Source organism: Alligator sinensis, unplaced genomic scaffold (genome assembly GCF_000455745.1).
Source record: "Alligator sinensis unplaced genomic scaffold, ASM45574v1 scaffold465_1, whole genome shotgun sequence".
Taxonomy (NCBI): Eukaryota; Metazoa; Chordata; order Crocodylia; family Alligatoridae; genus Alligator; species Alligator sinensis.
The window spans coordinates 588075-605352 of NW_005841979.1; the positions used below are offsets into that span (position 1 = coordinate 588075).

Consider the following 17278-nt stretch of genomic DNA (forward strand, 5'->3'; position numbering starts at 1 on the left):
ATGGGCAGAAAACAACAGAATGCAATTCAACAAGGAGAAATGCAAAGTGCTGCACCTAGGGAGGAAAAATGTCCAGCATACCTACTGCCTAGGAAATGACCTGCTTGGTGGAAAGGGATCTTGGAGTCCTAGTGGACTCCAAGATGAACATGAGTCGGCAGTGTGACGAAGCCATCAGAAAAGCTAATGGCACTTTATCGTGCATCAGCAGATGCATGACGAACAGAACCAAGGAGGTGATACTTCCCCTCTATCGGGCGCTGGTCAGACCGCAGTTGGAATATTGCGTGCAATTTTGGGCGCCGTGCTTCAAGAGGGATGTGGATAACCTGGAGAGGGTCCAGAGAAGGGCCACACGTATGGTTAAGGGCTTGCGGGCCAAGCCCTATGAGGAGCAACTAGGGCACCTGGACCTCTTCAGCCTCCGCAAGAGAAGGTCGAGAGGCGACCTTGCGGCTGCCTATAAGTTCATCACGGGGGCACAGAATGGAATCGGTGAAGCTTTACTCACCAAGGCGCCCCTGGGTTTTACAAGAAATAATGGCCATAAGCTAGCAGAGAGCAGATTTAGACTAGACATTAGGAAGAACTTCTTCACAGTTAGAGTGGCCAAGGTCTGGAATGGGCTCCCAAGGGAGGTGGTGCTCTCCCCTACCCTGGGGGTCTTCAAGAGGAGGTTAGATAAGCATCTAGCTGGGGTCATCTGACCCCAGCCCTCTTTCCGGGTCATCTAAACCCAGCACTCTCCTGCCTATGCAGGGGGTCGGACTCGATGATCTATTGAGGTCCCTTCCAACCCTAACATCTATGAATCATTAATTGCATGAAGTGTTTTGGTCTTGCTTTTTGCTTTAGCCTTTGTGGTGTGTGGAGCTTTTGTAGTTCTACAAAGAGAGGAAGCATAATAACTAAATTTCTGATTGGTTGGCAGAGGCCCTCATTTGAAAGAGCTTATGATATTTGTCAGTTGCTTGGTGTGTTTTCTTCTACCAACCGCCTTTGCCTTTGCCTTTGCCTTTGCCTTTGCCTTTGCCTTTGCCTTTGCCTTTGCCTTTGCTCCTTTTCTCCAAAAGGAATAGGTGACCAAAATACTGTCTTCGGAAAAGGATGCTCTTTGTGGTTAATACCTCCTTGAATCTTCCCTCATGTTTTCCTATATGCATTGAATAAGGGCTGTGGTTGGATAAAGTGTTGTGATGCTGTGTACGTAACTGAAGTCCATTGCAAAGGAAAAGAGATCTTGTTGCCCAGCATTTTTGAAAGAGGTTCAAAGCTACTCCCCCTGTATCCTTTAGGAAAAGTGACATCAATGGCAGCTGGTAGGTTTAATGATATTAGCATGAATATTTTCCATATGTGTGCATCCCTAAACTAGAGAGGGCATGAAAGTTGATGCTGCTTTCATGCCGGAACCAGATGTGAAGCCTGGCTTGGAAGGATCCCTAAAAATCAGTGTGTTCAAGCATCATTAGGCTGCCTTTCTTAGTTGCTTGTAGTGGCTAGAAAGATCATAGTTTTTCAGCTCTGGGGTTTTTGAACAAGGCCTGAACCACCATAAATCATGTTGTATTTTCCTGAGAACTTACAATTTCTCAGAGAGGAATTCATGATATCCATCATTCTTCACTGGGTCCGATTATCTAAGAAAGCAAGTCTGTCTAACAAAGATATTAGTAAAACTTGTTTATTCTATCAGGAAGCTTTTGAAGACTTTTCATGCAAGTTTATGAGATGAACTTGTGTGGACCGTATAGTAGAGATGAGGGCCATGGCAGTACATAGGCAAAAGTGCTAGACACAAGCAGGTTGGCACTTGGTAGACTGCCAAATGTTTTCATGAACTTCTAGTAGAAAAGGAATATTTTTTATTCAATCTGGCAGAAAATACTGGCAAGCTATATTGGCTTGTGACAGGAATAGATGTACAGAAGCAGCAATCAAACTTTTTTTATTCTATTACATCTTATTATTGCCCTTCTCATCCTCTCTGTTTTCCATATGGTTGACTTAGAGCAACAATTAAAAGTCCAGTTTAAGGTTAGTTAGCCAGTCGAGTGCTCTTGAGGAAAGAGAATGCATCCCTGCAATGTTACTGTCAAATTTGTATAGAGGGCAGAGTGTTGTTATAGGGTCCATAATTTGATCAGGATTGCCCTTCCCATTGACATAATATAACATCACAGTGGCAGTTACTTTCATGAAAAGTTTATATACTTGAGGCCATAAAATGGTGACTTTTGAAAAAAAAACTAATTACACATTTCCCTGCTTCTCTGTTGCCAGACAGTCGCCTTTTTCTATTCCTTCTTTACGTGCCACCCCACTGATTGGTTGGTTTTGCCACCTGGACACTCCTTGTTCACAAGTAGCTGGCATCCCAGTCCTATGATTAGCTCCATTCTCTTAAGACAACTCCCATATTTTTTATTTTTTGTGTTATCAGCCTCTAAGGGAGGCAGAAAGACTAGCTGCTTTTGAATGGTGTTGGCCAAAAAAGCAAATGTAAAAGATAGCCAGCTTGATGACCACCTAGCACTTCCAAACTTACTCATACCATTATACAAATTAGCAAATATCTTAAGATTTTAAGAGGAGTCCCAAAAAGTCTCTTCACTGCTGGGTACACCGGATGTCCTATGAAAAGGATAAGCCAGGTATCTGGCTTCTTTACTGGCTCCATATATCTACCCAAGATTGTCTGTTCTCTGGGCAGCAGTTGGCCAACAACCATCAGCCAGTTCTTCCTAGAACATCTTGCTGTTCAGCATCTCTGTGTGTGCTCTAAGCCCCTGTCCTAGTTGTCTTATGGTTTGACCATCTTCCTAAGAGCAGCATCTCTGCTGCTTATTAAAATTTATGGCTGTTTGAACTCTCATTTTAATCAGGGAACCTGATTTTTTTTCAGTAGGGTGTCCTCACACTGTTCCCTACTTATACTGATTTTGAACTTTTTGTAGCTTTGTAACAACAACTTGAAATTACATGAAAACATCAGTCATCATTGAAAAAAATGTAATATACTTTGTTATAGCTGAGTTGATTAAATATAAGACAGTTTATTTTAGAGCCTGTTCATAAAGCAGCAAAGAACTACAACTAACTGGTAGATGCACAGGGCATCTAGGAATACCATAATAACAGAAAGGAGATATTCATAGCCAGGTGACAAATGAAAGCTATTTCCACAGAAAACCTCTGTTGTTACAATTTTTATTGTTCAAAAGGTAACAAAAGGGTATGAAATGCATCCGAATTAGAAATAATGAAAGTGTCTGAAAATCAAAATTAGACTGAAATGAGAAAATCAGTTTAAATGAGAAAAAGAATGTTCAGTTGCATAGCAGAAATGGTTTAAACATACTTCTCGAACTTCAGCAAAAGCTGCATTTCAAAATTTACATCTGACAATTTTCTTCTTTTGTCTTGCAAAACTAAGTCCCCACTACTGAACAGTTGATTTACATGGGCAGATGAGGCAATGCTTGTGTTATAATGGATGAATAGTTTTTTCATAGTAGGTGACATCTTAGATAAGTTTCTCACAGATGAGAAGTAATGTTCAACTTCTTGGGCCGTGGGTTGCTGGTTCTGATCTTCATTAAAATTAAAGAAGTCATCATCTGCTTCATCCTCACTACTTGCTCCCACTCCTACTGGGATCAATGTCTCTGCTTGCTTGTACTTGTTCCCTCTCCTGCAGCCAACTGGCTGCCCTGTTGACTTCTGCAAATGCACAGAAAATGCCAGCATGAACTAAGAAACTCTGGGACTTGTCATTCCTAAGAGACTATATCTCATAGGAAGGCACACTACTCTGTCTCTCAAACAAGAAGTCCTAGAGTTTCAATAAAGAAATATCATTCCATGCAAGTCCTAGATGGTGGCTGTGTCAGAAAAAACTCTGGGAAAGCCAGATTTCAATTTTTTAAAAAACTTTTAACTTGTACTTTAAAACAAGTTAAAGTAAACCTTTTTCTTAGCTAGTTAAAGTTAAAAGTTAGTTATTTCTTTAACTTTTAAACTAGTAAATTCCCATGACACCTTATGACTATAACTTCTGTGGGTACGCGTAGTTACATTTAGATTGACCTGCCTGTGGTTAGGTTGATCTGAATGCCCATCTCTGCAGACGTTTGGAGAGTTTAAATCAGGCCAATACAGTGGCGGGCCCAATCTAAGCAAGATCACCTGAGTATGTGAACTATTTTCAAATCAGGAATGAGTTAGTCTGATCCAGAGAATGTCTGCACATGTTCAGAGTGTAGCCCTGGGGATGAGAAAGCCCAGATGCTCACCCCAGCCTTGGGGCTCCCCCTCTCCCTCCTGGGCTGTTTTTAGCTCCCTGGACCAACAGCTACCATCGCCCTGCAGACCAGCTAGCCCGTTGTCGTCATTGTCCCGTCCCGCCCCTCCCCCCCGCCCCCCAAAGTAGGGCTGTGTGAAGCTTTAGTCCCTGAATCGATTCAGTGGAGATTTGGCCCAATTCAGTGGTCATATCTCCAAAGCTGAATTGAATCAGAGGACCTTTTAGTCTCTCCAAATCGAATTGGAACCCTCCAAATCGATTCAGCAATTCGGACATAGACACAGCTTTAAATGTTTTTTCTACATACCTCAAGGTACCAGGCGGCTCGTGAATGCTGCGATGCTGGGGCAGATGGAGCATCCTACAGGAGCGTGGGGGGGGCTCCCCAGCATGCTCGGCAGCAGGCTTGGAAGTGGACCAGAAGCACTTTCAGCCCACTTCCAGATCCGCCAGGGAGTACGCAGGGACCCACCCCCAGCTCGGCACTGGTGCCTCCTGGGTCTGGGGGGGCACCTGGGGTCCCAATTGCTGAGCCATGGGGGTTGGGGGGGGTTCACTTCCGGGTTTGCCATTGAGCATGGGGGGGGCCCATGCTCCTGTGGGATGCTCCATCCGCCCCAACATCGCAGCGTTCCTGAGCTTTGCCTGGTACCTCCAGGTATGTAGAAAAAACATTTAAAGCTGTGTCTATGGCGGAAACACCGTTTTTTGTTTTTTTGTTTTCCCGAATCAGCATCGAATGTTCAGATTCAGATTTGGCCGAATCGAATAGGGGACAGTGATCTGAATCAACAAATCAAACCAATGTCCCCAATTTGTGCCAAATCCAAATCAAATAGGGCCCATTTTGCACATCCCTATTCCAAACCTGCTCCTCATGGACACATTAGGCCTTTCCCCCCACCTTGAGTTACTTATACTGGGTCCCCAGCACAGCTCCCAGTCCTTATAAATGTGTGTGGCTTAAAGTAAGCACCCTAAGAAAGTAGAGGTGTCAAAGGTGTTGGGAGAGCAGTGTTATATTCCTCCTTTTATATTTCTGCTGTTCCCCCCTCACTGTTCCCGTTTCATTACGGTTTTCTTAAGCAGTGGTCATTAACATACAGCCCATGGAGCTGTGAAGCTTCAGTGGCATACTGGCAGTGGTGGATGTCCTGTGCTAGAATTGTCAAGTTCCATTTCTGAGCTCTTTTAGAACCAGAAATTCCCAATTTCTAGTCTTCAGGAGTGGTAAAACCAGTTTAAATCATTGATCCAGGACTGAAAATACCACTGACATCTCAGACAGTATTTCCTATACAATTTCCACAACTTATACAATTCTGGCAAACACTATTTTTAAAGTTTGAGAAAATATTTTTAACATACACCATCACCTTCTCCTATCGCCTGTGCCAGTGAACTCATATTGAGAGAACATTTGTTTCTGTAAGATGAGATGATGTGAGAAGCTGTTCCAATAAGATGACAACAATACAGTATCACATGAAGAGTGAATTAGTAATTGTTTGTGATTCCATGATTTCCCCACTCATGAGCAATGCAGTCATCCCACAGTCCTACTAAAAAAAAAAAATCTATTTATTTGATTTACATGCTGCTCTTCCCTGCAAAGACCTCAGGATGGCTTACAGAGGAGCAAAAGTAGCTTATAAAAGGGGCAAACAAGAAAACAAAACAGGAGAAGTAAAATAACTGATAAAAGGCAATAGGGTATTAAAATAACCTATAGAGCAAAAGACCCCTAACCACAACATCCCAGCAAACCACTTGTGGCATTATTTTGTGTCCTACACATTAACTTATTTTACCTTAAAGTATTGCATTTATTATTGTGCAGTGCAAATAATGTAGTTATTTATGTTTAATATTTAAAAACAAAGAAAACATTTTTCTCCAAAAAGGTGATCTAAAAAAAAAATTCAAGATCTGAAGTCACCACAAACTCTCAACATTCATATATAACTTCATAATCACACTTCGTCATTCTCCTTCCTTTGGTCTTCACACATCACTTTTATTAGTCTGAGTTAAACTGAATTTGACAGTTTCACAGGATACCACTCTTGAATGTTATTTAGATTCTGGCTTATTTTAACATTTGTCTATGGGGGAGTGATTGCCTTGGGGATCTGAATAGGGATTTAGCAATTTTCACCTCTAATCCACCGATCAAAGTTTAACCCAGGTCAGTTGACTGAAGAGATGGCTCTGCACTAGTTTCTTTAAAAATAATTACTTCAAAGGCCCCATGTTCACAAAATGAGAAAATCCCAGCAGTGGCACTGAATGGTACCCTTGCCAGAAGTGTCTCATGCACAGGAAAGAAGGGTGTGTAGGAGGATATTATCCTCTCGTTTCCATACTTACTTTTTTTCTGGTCATAAGGGAGATATATTGCTATTGTCTAGATTTGTACCCATTCCACAAATAGAAGGTTTCAGTCTTCAGCTCCAGCCATCCTTTCACAAGATCACTATGACATTTTATAAGTACTGTAACTATTTATACATTATTAAAATTTAGTATTGGTGAAGCAAGGCAGTAAAAGATTAACTGCAGCCAACCACTGTGTCATATGTCCCAGAAAAGCTTTTGAACACATCCCATCCAACATTATATTTCATGAAATAAATAATTATATAGGTCCAAAATGGAAACAAACTCAACTCAAAATTCTGGCATGCCTGATAGTGTTGTGTCCCCCGTCCCCCCCACCCTTTAGTGTTGATTTAGGAATTGGTACCTGATCCACCACTAAGGCAGGGGTCTTAAGAGAGAATGGATTAATTTATCTACTGCCCTTCTCAACAAAGGTTCAGGGTAGATTACAGTAAGGGAACTAAATAACTTATATAAAAGCAAATAGAATATTGACATAAGATTTATAATATCTCTCAAATAATATCCCAGTTGGGCCTGGCTTGTTAAATGCCTGTCCAAACAAGAATGCATTACCAGAAAATGTCCATATTGGGCTCTGGCAAGCCTCAAGTGAGAGGGAATTCCAGAACTTGGGAGCAGTAGCCAAGAATTACCTCCCCTGTGTTTTTGCCAAGCAAATTTGACACATTGGTGGTATTTGCTGGAGGTTGCTCTCAGTTCATCTTGGGGATCATGATGGGACATGAAGGAGAAGACAATCCCTTAGGTATATTGGTCCCCCACAGTTTTGGCCTGTTTAGGTCAGAACCAGCACATTGAATTGCTACTGGAAGCTAGTGCAGCCTGCAGTGCTAGAGCTATGTGCTTCTAGCAACACACTCCCTTCAGAAGGTGTGCCTCCCCATTCTGCACCAGCTGCTACTTTCAGATGGTTAAAGGCAGCCCCACATACAGCTCATTGTACTAGGTTAGCTTCAAGGTTACAAGGGCATGGATGACCACAGCCAGATATGAGCCTAAAAGAAAGGATCTCAACCTTCTCCCCAAATGGAACTAGTGAAAGGCTACCATAGCCACATGTGAAACAGAGGCTCCAGGAGCACGCCAGAATTACAAACCGGAGTGACAAGGGGAGATTGATCCCATCACTGAGAGCTGTCCCAATCCCTCCAGGTGAAACAGTTTGCCAACTATCACCTCTGTGTTGTGTGAATTCAGCTTCACCAACGTCTAATCCCCAAATGCAGTCAGGCACTGGGAAAGGACCAAGATTGCAGGGGCAGGATCCGATGGCAAAGTCAGAGATGGGTGTGATCAGCAGTATTGCTACCTTGCATCAAAAGCCTACATGATCTAACTCAGGTTGGATATTAGGAAAAACTTTCTCACTAGGAGCATGGTGAAGCACTGGAACAGGTTACCCAGAGAGGTGGTGGAATCTCCGTCCTTGGAGGCTTTTAAGGCCCAGCTCAACAAAGCCCTGGCTGAAATGATCTAGTTGGGGATGAACCTGCTTTGAGCAAGAGGTTGGACTAGATGACCTCCTGAGATCTCTTCCAACCCTAATTTTCTATGATTTTATGTTTGTGTATACATTGAACGGGAAGGGCCATAAAATGAAGCCCTGGGTGACCTCACTAGGAAGACCTCAAGGGGAAAGTGAGGACTTGCCCATTTCCACTCTCAGGAAAAAGCAGAACCAGTTTAGCGCAACCTTGCAAGTACCCACCAGGTCATGTAAATGCTTTATCAGTACCACATGTCAGACTGCATCAAAGGCCACTGAAAAGATCAGTAAAGCAGTTTCGTCTGTCAGTCTCCAAGTAAAGACTGCTGACCAAGGCCACAAACACAGTCTCCATGGTACAGCCATGGCAAAAGCCAAACTGACAAGGATCCAAGAATCTGATTGTATCCAGATGAGCCTTGAGCTGTCAGGTTCAATGACTTTTTAGAGAAAGGGGAGTTTGAAAACAGGGTGATACAGGGCTGGGGGTCACCATCAGGTTCTTGAGGAGGGGCAGAACAAATACAGATTTAAGAATCGTTTGGCACCCTGTCCTCCTGGAGGGAGGTACTGACTACCCCTGCCAGCAATGGTCCCAGTCTCAAGTCAGGGCAGGCACTGATCCAGCTGCCAACTGCTTATCTGTACACCCCTAAGCAAAACCTCTTTAGTGCTGGGTGACAGGAATTGAAACCTATCCATATAAACTGAGTACCAAGCTTCCTTAGTTTCAAACTGACTCTGCAGCAAAAGTGGTGATCCCCAAGCCATTCTGGATCCAAGTTGTTGTCTGTAAAGTAGGTGGCAAACTTGTCACAGTGGACCATAGAAACTTGGTTTCTAGGCAGAGGAACTCAGATTACCAGGCCATTCACTGGAACAGTTGTGGTAGATGTCCTGCTGTTTTAGACATGATCTTAATATTGCAGCATAATATATACACTTGACTATCCTCCCAGAACAGAAACTTTCAAAATGTTTAAAAATTAATATAGTTGATAGTTACTGTCTAGGAACATGTAATGGAAACTAGCATCCAAGTTTTCTAACAGCTTTGTCTTTAGTGAGTCCAGATCAGTTTGTCAGGAATGCAATTACATCCTTTCATAATATGCACAGAAACAAGGGTTTTTGAAAATTTGGCACTGCTAAGAAAGTACATTTTTTTCTGCAAATTTCAAGTCTTTCAGACCTGGAAAAGCAACCAACAGAGTACTAACTAACCAGCCTGCTGTGTAACTATGGTCGTGTCCTGCAGTGGTGTTTTAGTAAAATTAAACACTATCACTATAAAGCTGTTACCAGCTAATACAAAACAAATGGCCCTTCCCCTACCCCCACAAAAAGCTAAAACCAAAAACTTTTTAAATGAGTATTCTGATAAGTATTTTAAAATTGCCCTGCAGACTTTGTAATGCTATGTCATGGTGCACATGGCAATTAAAACAGGGGTAGGTAACCGCTGGCACATGTGCCAGAGCATGGTATGTGACGGCTTTTTGCTCAGCATGTGTGCATGGGGACAGACGGCAGGGGAGCCACGAGGGACCTGGTCCTTGTTGTAGCAGTGTAGCCCCAGGCTCTTTCCTGCCATCTGCCTCAAAGCATGCATATACCTGCTGCCAACAATGAATTGAGCCAGGGCTCCACAGACCCCAGTGCAGCTGCTTGCAGCCTCCCTGCTGCAAGCAGCCTGGGCTCCATGGTGGACACATGTACCTTGGGGTAGACAGCAAGGAAGGGCCCAGGCTGCACTGCCACAACATGATTAGGCCCTTTGCAGCTTCGCCACTGCCCACCTTGGCACACCAACATCTTACAGGTTGAGGTTGCAGGTGTTATTGGCACTCTACCCAAAAAAGTTGCTGGCCCCCAAGTTAAACAGAACTGTGATGCCAGATACTGTGCATCTCCACTGTCCAGTTTTAAATGGTTTTTTAAAAGCATCTCTCTACTGCTCTGGAGCCATGACTTCAAGTCTTGCCCTGGACTCATCTCAAAGTTGACCCCCAGATGATCCAGCTAGTCATTCAGGCAGTGGAGTCAAAGGCAGCTGGATAGGAAACTAGCCAAATTGCTCTTTGTGTTGTTAGCTACAGAAACTGGTGTATCTTAACTGCGTGAGCCCAAAAGCTGTTAGGCTCAGGAGGATCTTTGACTTGATTTATTAATCCAATGAACATCAGGGAGATACAAATACATGCAATTCTATTATAAGATACATTTCATGCATGCAAAGAAGTGGCTTCACATATTTCCCAAATTATTTGGTAAAAGTTCTTAAAAAACATTTATAATACCTACAGCCAGAGAGAGAGAATGGCTATCAAGAAAAATACATTTTAGAGTTATACTGTTGATATTTTGTTTTTAAGGTTAGCATTCTATTCTTTCCTGAAAAAGTTTAAAAAAGGAAAGGGAAGTAAATACAGGCAATTACAGCAAGCTATAAAATACTTTCAGGCTGCAAGTCCTTCATCTACAACACCACCTCTATCAATGTCTTATATAAAACTGCCATTGTTTTTACCTCATTCCTTTATTAAGCATGAACAAAAATAGCGTTTTAAACTGCTGGTTTATATACTTTTAGTGTGGCGCCTGGCTGTGAGTTTTAATTTTTTTAGTACATTTTAATGAATAAATGAATAACTCAATAAAGTAGTTCAGCCAATTTCAAAAACAATAAAGATAAATTCATCTAAGAGCCTTAAAAAAATCTCTGTAGAAAGGATGACTGGAAGAGTATGAGTACCTGGGAAAGACTGACTGGAAAAAAAGGGGAGGTACAATTGCTGGTAACAGAGAAAGAGATAAATGTAAAAAAGCCATCTGCAACACTAGTTTATTTTATATCAGGAAAATGTATTACTTTTACTGATAACTATAACCTCCATTCTTAATCCAGGTTTTAAATCAAACACTTTCACATGTATAACTTACTTGAACAGGATGCTTTTGAAATTGCTTCTGTCTCAAGCTTCATTTTGTTGCAACTTGCAACATCTTTTAAGAATAAATGTTATTGTTAGCCTAAGTAAGTAAAGCTGTTTGCTTTCTTCCTTTCTAAATAACTTTGATTAATTTTCTTCCCAGTTAGTGGGTCATCTAGCCTCTGCCCTTGAGCCATGCATAGATTACAAAAAAAATGAGTAATTTGTTATATCTACGGGAGTTGTCTAGCTACCAGAGCTTGGTAAATAAAGATGGTAAATAAAGTCTACACTAGTTTTCAAAAACCTATTAGTTAAAATCTATTACCTAACATCATAATTATGTATGATAACTTTCTTTAATCTGGTTCAATGATTCTTAACCAGGGTGCTGGGGCATCCTGGGGTGCAATGAGTGCTTTTGAAGAGTGCCACAGGAAATGTAAGGAAATAAGCAGATAAGGATAGGCTCAGGCTTCAGGTGTAAGGAGGTAAGCATATGAGGGTCATGTTCTTCCTGCCCGGCTGCTCCCCTACCACCCTGCAAGTAGGCACTGTAATAAATAAATTAGTTTTTAAAGGAGTTCCGCTCAGTTCACAGAAGGCTATGGAGGAGTGCCTCAAGTCTGACAACGGATGCCTTGAGTCTAAAAAGACTGAGAGTCACTGGTATAGTGATTCTTATGCTTATTCATTAACATGTTCTTTAAACATTTTTCTGCAGTTAAAAAAATAGTTGATTTTAACTGCAGTTAGAGCAGATTGCTTATGTAAAACCATGCTGTTAACACATACTAGTACCTGAAGTGTCCATGTTCCTACAAGTTCAAACTGTGGCTCCATTAATTTACATTACCAAGAAACAAGGGACTGCATGAATAAGCAGGAAGATAGGTGTTAATTTTTTCAAGCGTCTCATAATAGGGCATGTAGGGAATCATGTAAATTAACAGATTATTGCCAGTGTTGGAACAGTTGAAATGAAACCTTTTTCCATTTTAAATCATTGGCTGCTTTGAATACTATTTTCCAGTAAGTTCTGTTTAAATTCTTGGAGTTTTCTAACTATGGTTTAATGGAAAACGAGGGTGTACAACATATTTGGCTTTTTAAAAGAAGCAGTCCTGGAGGAGACAAAACACAGGTAGACTGATGTAGTCACTCATGACCATGTAGTTGAGATCTGTCACTACAATTTTACACTGTTTACATAGCTGTTCCTATAGAAAAACAACAGTTTTGTTTAAGTTCTGTGTCAGATTAAAACACGCTAAATGCCACCAAGCTCATGCATTTTAGACTTGGAAGAGAGTCTGTCCCCAGCTCTAGAATGAGGTTTGTGAAAAACAGTAACTGAGATGAAAATTCTGATTGACAGTAGGTCCAAATCCCAAAACTGCTATGCCCAAATAAAAGTTCATGCCCAGCCTTGCTACTCTTGGAAGCAGAGGTATTTGGAAGGAAAATGTGCAAGAAATCTTAATTACTAAGAATCCAGAGTATTTCCTGCTTTTAATAGTGTGTCCTAACTTGTGGTATCTGGCGTGATTGTTCTAAGGCCCCTGGCACACTTTCATTGAAAGATGTGATAGGATCCGATTCCTGATCCCAACAGTTGCATCCCCTGGACCAGCGTGTTGTATGCTGCGTGCCTATCACCCAGCTAACCCCAAGCAGTCCCAGGGCCAGGACCAGCAATCAGCTGCTTGTTGGTTCCAGCCCTAGGAATGTATCAGAGACAGCTTCAGATGCCCACAGTCCTTAAACTGAAAATCAGCTGAATGTCAGTCATAGCTCAAGAACTACATCAAAGCTGGTTCCACAGTCCCAGGCGGGATTGTCCGCCCCAGCCCTAGGAGCTCATTGCAGCTGGTTCCAGACTCCTGTGTGGTCCTGAGGATGGAACTAACAATTTGTGGAATGTTTTTGTGACTGGTTTCCTGTTTTGTCATGCCATTGAATATGTGGCAGGGTTACTGTTTATGGCACAATTAACAAGTTAATCACATTTTATTTGTAATGTCTGCCAGAAGCCTAATTTACATTAATCTTTCACATTGAAAACTGAACTACAGAAACCTTCAAAAGTACTTGTATTGAGCACTACATTTGTAGCTTTTATTGTTCATGAGAAATCTGTATTTGCTAGGTAAGGATAGCCTTGGCCAAGATACTCTTACCTTGTATAGAAATAGAGCTGAATTTTGTGACGAGATGCATGGATTCTGCAGTGCTTGGGTGCCGATACAAAAATTCTGTCAAAACTTCATTTAAATGTAGGGATACTGAAAAGAAAAAGGAAGCGGAGAAAACACTTTATAATAGCTGCTGGCAACTTTTTGAAGCCACAGGCTAAAAGAGCCCAGCTTAGGTCCAAGGAGACCTGGCCTCTGTAGTTTTCTCCTGCCATTTCTCACCACTTTTCTACTGTGGTGCATGCAGCTCTTCCAACAACTTTCAACAACTTTGAAGACAGTTACTTTACTTCCTATTGGGATTGTTCAGCACATGCTGCTAAAATGGAAATAATTTTTTAAAGTAAAAAGGTCACTTTCTACTACAGGCAGACAAGGTTCTTTGGGTAAATCTGATATCTTTTATTAGACCAACTCAAATAGTTGGAAAAATTCTTCTTTGTACTTTCTACTACAAGTATTTGAGATGGAAGTCTCACTTTTAGCACTTAATTGTCACTTACTCTGGGGCATAAACTTAGTATAACAAGATCATGCTTTTTTATATAAACTTTGGCTTATAATACATTTAGTAAGACTTTATGCCCTTAATAGTGCGGTTTTGAAGGCCTTTCATTGGCTTCTTGTAAGGGGAGAAACTAATATTGCTGTTTTGTGGATGAACTCTTATCTTTAAATTATCATTGATAAAATGGATAGGTGTCATTTTTCACACTTCACTGTATCTAGCAGTAAAGTTCATTTGCATTTGGCATCCTGTTCAGATGCTTAACTGTTTCTTTCATACATTGTTTCCTGCCTTTTTAACCTTATTTTTCTCTTCAAAGCTACCTTGCTTTTGACTAAAATAATATTTTATCTTCATTTGCTTCAGAAGTTCCCATGAGATATTAGTAGGATTACCTTAACTAACTTAGGTAATATTTTTTTACAAATTTGATGGCATTTTAATGTTTCTGCACATCATATTCTTTAAACTTGGTATTTTGAACATGGCATCTAGATACTGATGTAAATATACTTTCATTCATAGGCGGTTTTCCTTTTATTATTTCTTATTTTACTTAATGCGTTAGTTTTCATTACAGGTACTGTAACAGATTAAATGCAACATCTGCACCTATTGCTGCTCTGTTTTCTTTTTTTCCTTTATAAATCCTTCTGCACTGTGGCAAAATAGATTAGTAATACATGATTTTTCAAAATTAGGAAAAGGTGAATGAGTTTCATTTATGTAATTTCTTAGATAAAAGGAAGTGAGAGCAAAGAGCACTGAGCCACAAAGGGTACAGGTCCCTATGAAGTTTTCTAAATTCACACACAGTTGTTAAAAGATGTAAAAAAAATTCTCCTGCCAGTTAATACAGTGCTCAAGGAATGAGCCTGCAATTTTTTTAAAGATCTCTTTATGGGGCAGGTAAGACTGAGTTATTTTTTTTGCTGTATTTCTGAATATTTTTTCTCCTACAAGTTCACTTGATTTCTTTGTTTATAACATAAAATGCCTGTATACTTATTTTTATAAGCTGTTTGCCCCAATTGATCCATTCATTAGTATAATCAGTGTGCTTGTTGCAAGTCTTAAGCTACTAAAACATAAGCATCTAACCTGATTGCTGCAGTGATTAAAAAAACCCATAAAATTAGATTAATTGAAAGATCTGATAAGTAAATGTAACATTTTGACTCCTGGGACTGCTTGAAGACAATGCTGCTATCCTGAAGTCTCTTTCCTAGCAAGGAGGTCCCTGAGGGTGATGGCGAGTGCTTGATGTTCCCATGGGACATTTCCTCATGGGTCCCATATGGCTCATCTTGTCACCATGCCTTCTGTTCGGAGTGAGGTTAGGTGGTGATATCCAGCTCTACCCCTCCCTCTTTTCTGGCCTTGACCCTACAGTCTCAGTCCTTTCCCAGTGCCTGGCCGCAGTTGGGAACTGGATGTAGGTGAACCAATTTAAATTGATTCCAAACAAGACAGAAATGCTGGTGGTGGGCAGACCACTTGACCTGAGAGAGGATTTGGGGGGGGGCAGCGGGAGGGCGTGTCAGTGTTGGGGTTTAGTCTTCTCTTGTCACTCTGGTCTGCAGCTTTGAGGTGCTCCTCAATCCTCTGCTTCACCTGGCTCTTCAGGTGGCAGTAATAGCTAGGAGTGCCTTTCACCAACTCCATCTGGTGAGAAAGCTGCAGCCCTTTCTTTCTGACTCTGATCTGGCCATCATTATTTATGCCTTCATAACTTCAAGGCTAGATTACTGTAATCTGCTCCACATAGGGCTGCCCTTAAAAACTGTCCAGGCAGAAACTGTGACAGGTACAGAACGTGGTAGCCACACCTCCGTCTGATGGGGGTGGCTTGCCAGCAGCACATAACCGGAGGGAAAAATGTGCCCTGGGCAGCTGTCCCAGAGCAGAGAGCCAGGCAGAGTACAAGGCTGGCTCTGGAAGTTCTGGGAAGTCTAGTTCTTGGGGTTGGCGGTGGACTTTGCTGTTGCTTGGGGGGGGCTTTCACACCGTTTTTTGCTTGCCATGTCCAGAGAGCAAGAAAAATAAATAAATTTGAATTCAGTGGCAAAATATGGGTGTTAGGTCTCCAAACTTCACTGTTGCTCTACAAAACCATGACTCCCAGAATGCCTTGTGCTCTATGACACATTGCTCTGTGCCGGCAATGTATATCACAGAAACAAGCAGCTATGCAGGCAGTAAGCCAAACAAGGCAAATAGCCCCAGAGGTAAGTGCCCCTCGCCCCTATCCTGGTACCACTCCTGAACTAGGAATAGATGTTGTTTAGGGGGTCTCTGTTTTGTCTGGATGCCCTAGTTCTCTTTGTTTTCATTCTTTTGTTGTAAGTTTTTTTTTTTTTTTATCTTGTTGCTTTTAAAGTTACTCTGTTTTCTTAAGCCTTTGTTGGGAAGGGTAACATGTAAATTGAATAAATGAATAAATAAATGAATATATATGTTAGGAAAACATGACCTAGGTGGCATTGTTGATAGTTCAGTGAACTTCTGTTTAGTGCACAGCAGTAAGTCAAAAAGCAACCAGTTGGCTTAGAAAAAAATATGTATGTGTGTAAATCCAGTCTGCACATCAATGATCATTGTGATACTATCCTTGTTAAATGCAGAGCTCTTCCATATAGTGATGGAAACATTTGCTGCTGAAAGGGTATAAATCACTTATTAAACAGAAGCTAATATGAAAGATTCACAAGAAGTGGCAAAGTATCCTGGTGGTAGACCCCATTGCCCAAAACCTTTCAAACGGCTTAGTGGGACAAGCATCTGGTTTGTTTTGGTTTTTTGAGAGCTCTGGGAGTGTGAATTTATTGTGATTTTGCTTATCATTAACTTGGTCATATGCTATGAGTATTAGTATTTTATTAAACAGACAAAGATTAGTTCATTTGTTTTTGTTTTCTTTTTTTTAGGACTCCTCTAGGATGGTTTCAAGCCGATATAAAAGGTAAAGGACCTTAAACTTTTAAACAGATCTATCTAAAATCATATGACACTCATTTATGCTTATATAGTATTTGCAGGCAGTGGGTCTTTTTTCCTTGCCTGTGGGTAGTATATTCTGATGTTCTAGGATCTGAGCAGCAGATGCAATAATCTTAAATCCTCTCTTTCTTGCCATTTCATAAGCAGCTAACTAAGATACCGTAAGTAACATTTGTCTGATTGTTAGGAGAATTGTTCTTTCTCTGGCATTTTCCACCAAACCTGATACTGATTTTTGCCTTAAGTAAATTAGGAGCTACCCCCTCCTCAAGCACATGGAACGTGCATGTATGTGAACTGCCAAACTTGTAGGCTTAGCACAATGAAGATGATTTCCTTCTTATTACTGCTAGTGTCAGTACATTACCAATATTTATGTGCTTTGATCCTATCTCAGGTTTAGAGGCTATTTTCTGTGTGCTGTTTTGACATTTCCTTCTTTCC

At 41.1% G+C, this 17278-nt stretch overlaps 1 protein-coding gene across 1 annotated transcript in view; it reads left to right on the forward strand.

Annotated features, from left to right (window-relative positions):
• Nucleotides 1-17278, forward strand: part of PAWR (pro-apoptotic WT1 regulator) — a gene marked incomplete at its 5' end in the record, with an annotated part of 132192 nt that overhangs the window by 83426 nt on the left and 31488 nt on the right. The window contains one exon of the mRNA XM_006021120.2: nt 16762-16796. Coding sequence (XP_006021182.1) covers nt 16762-16796 — 35 coding nt within the window. The remainder of the gene's footprint in view (nt 1-16761; nt 16797-17278) is intronic.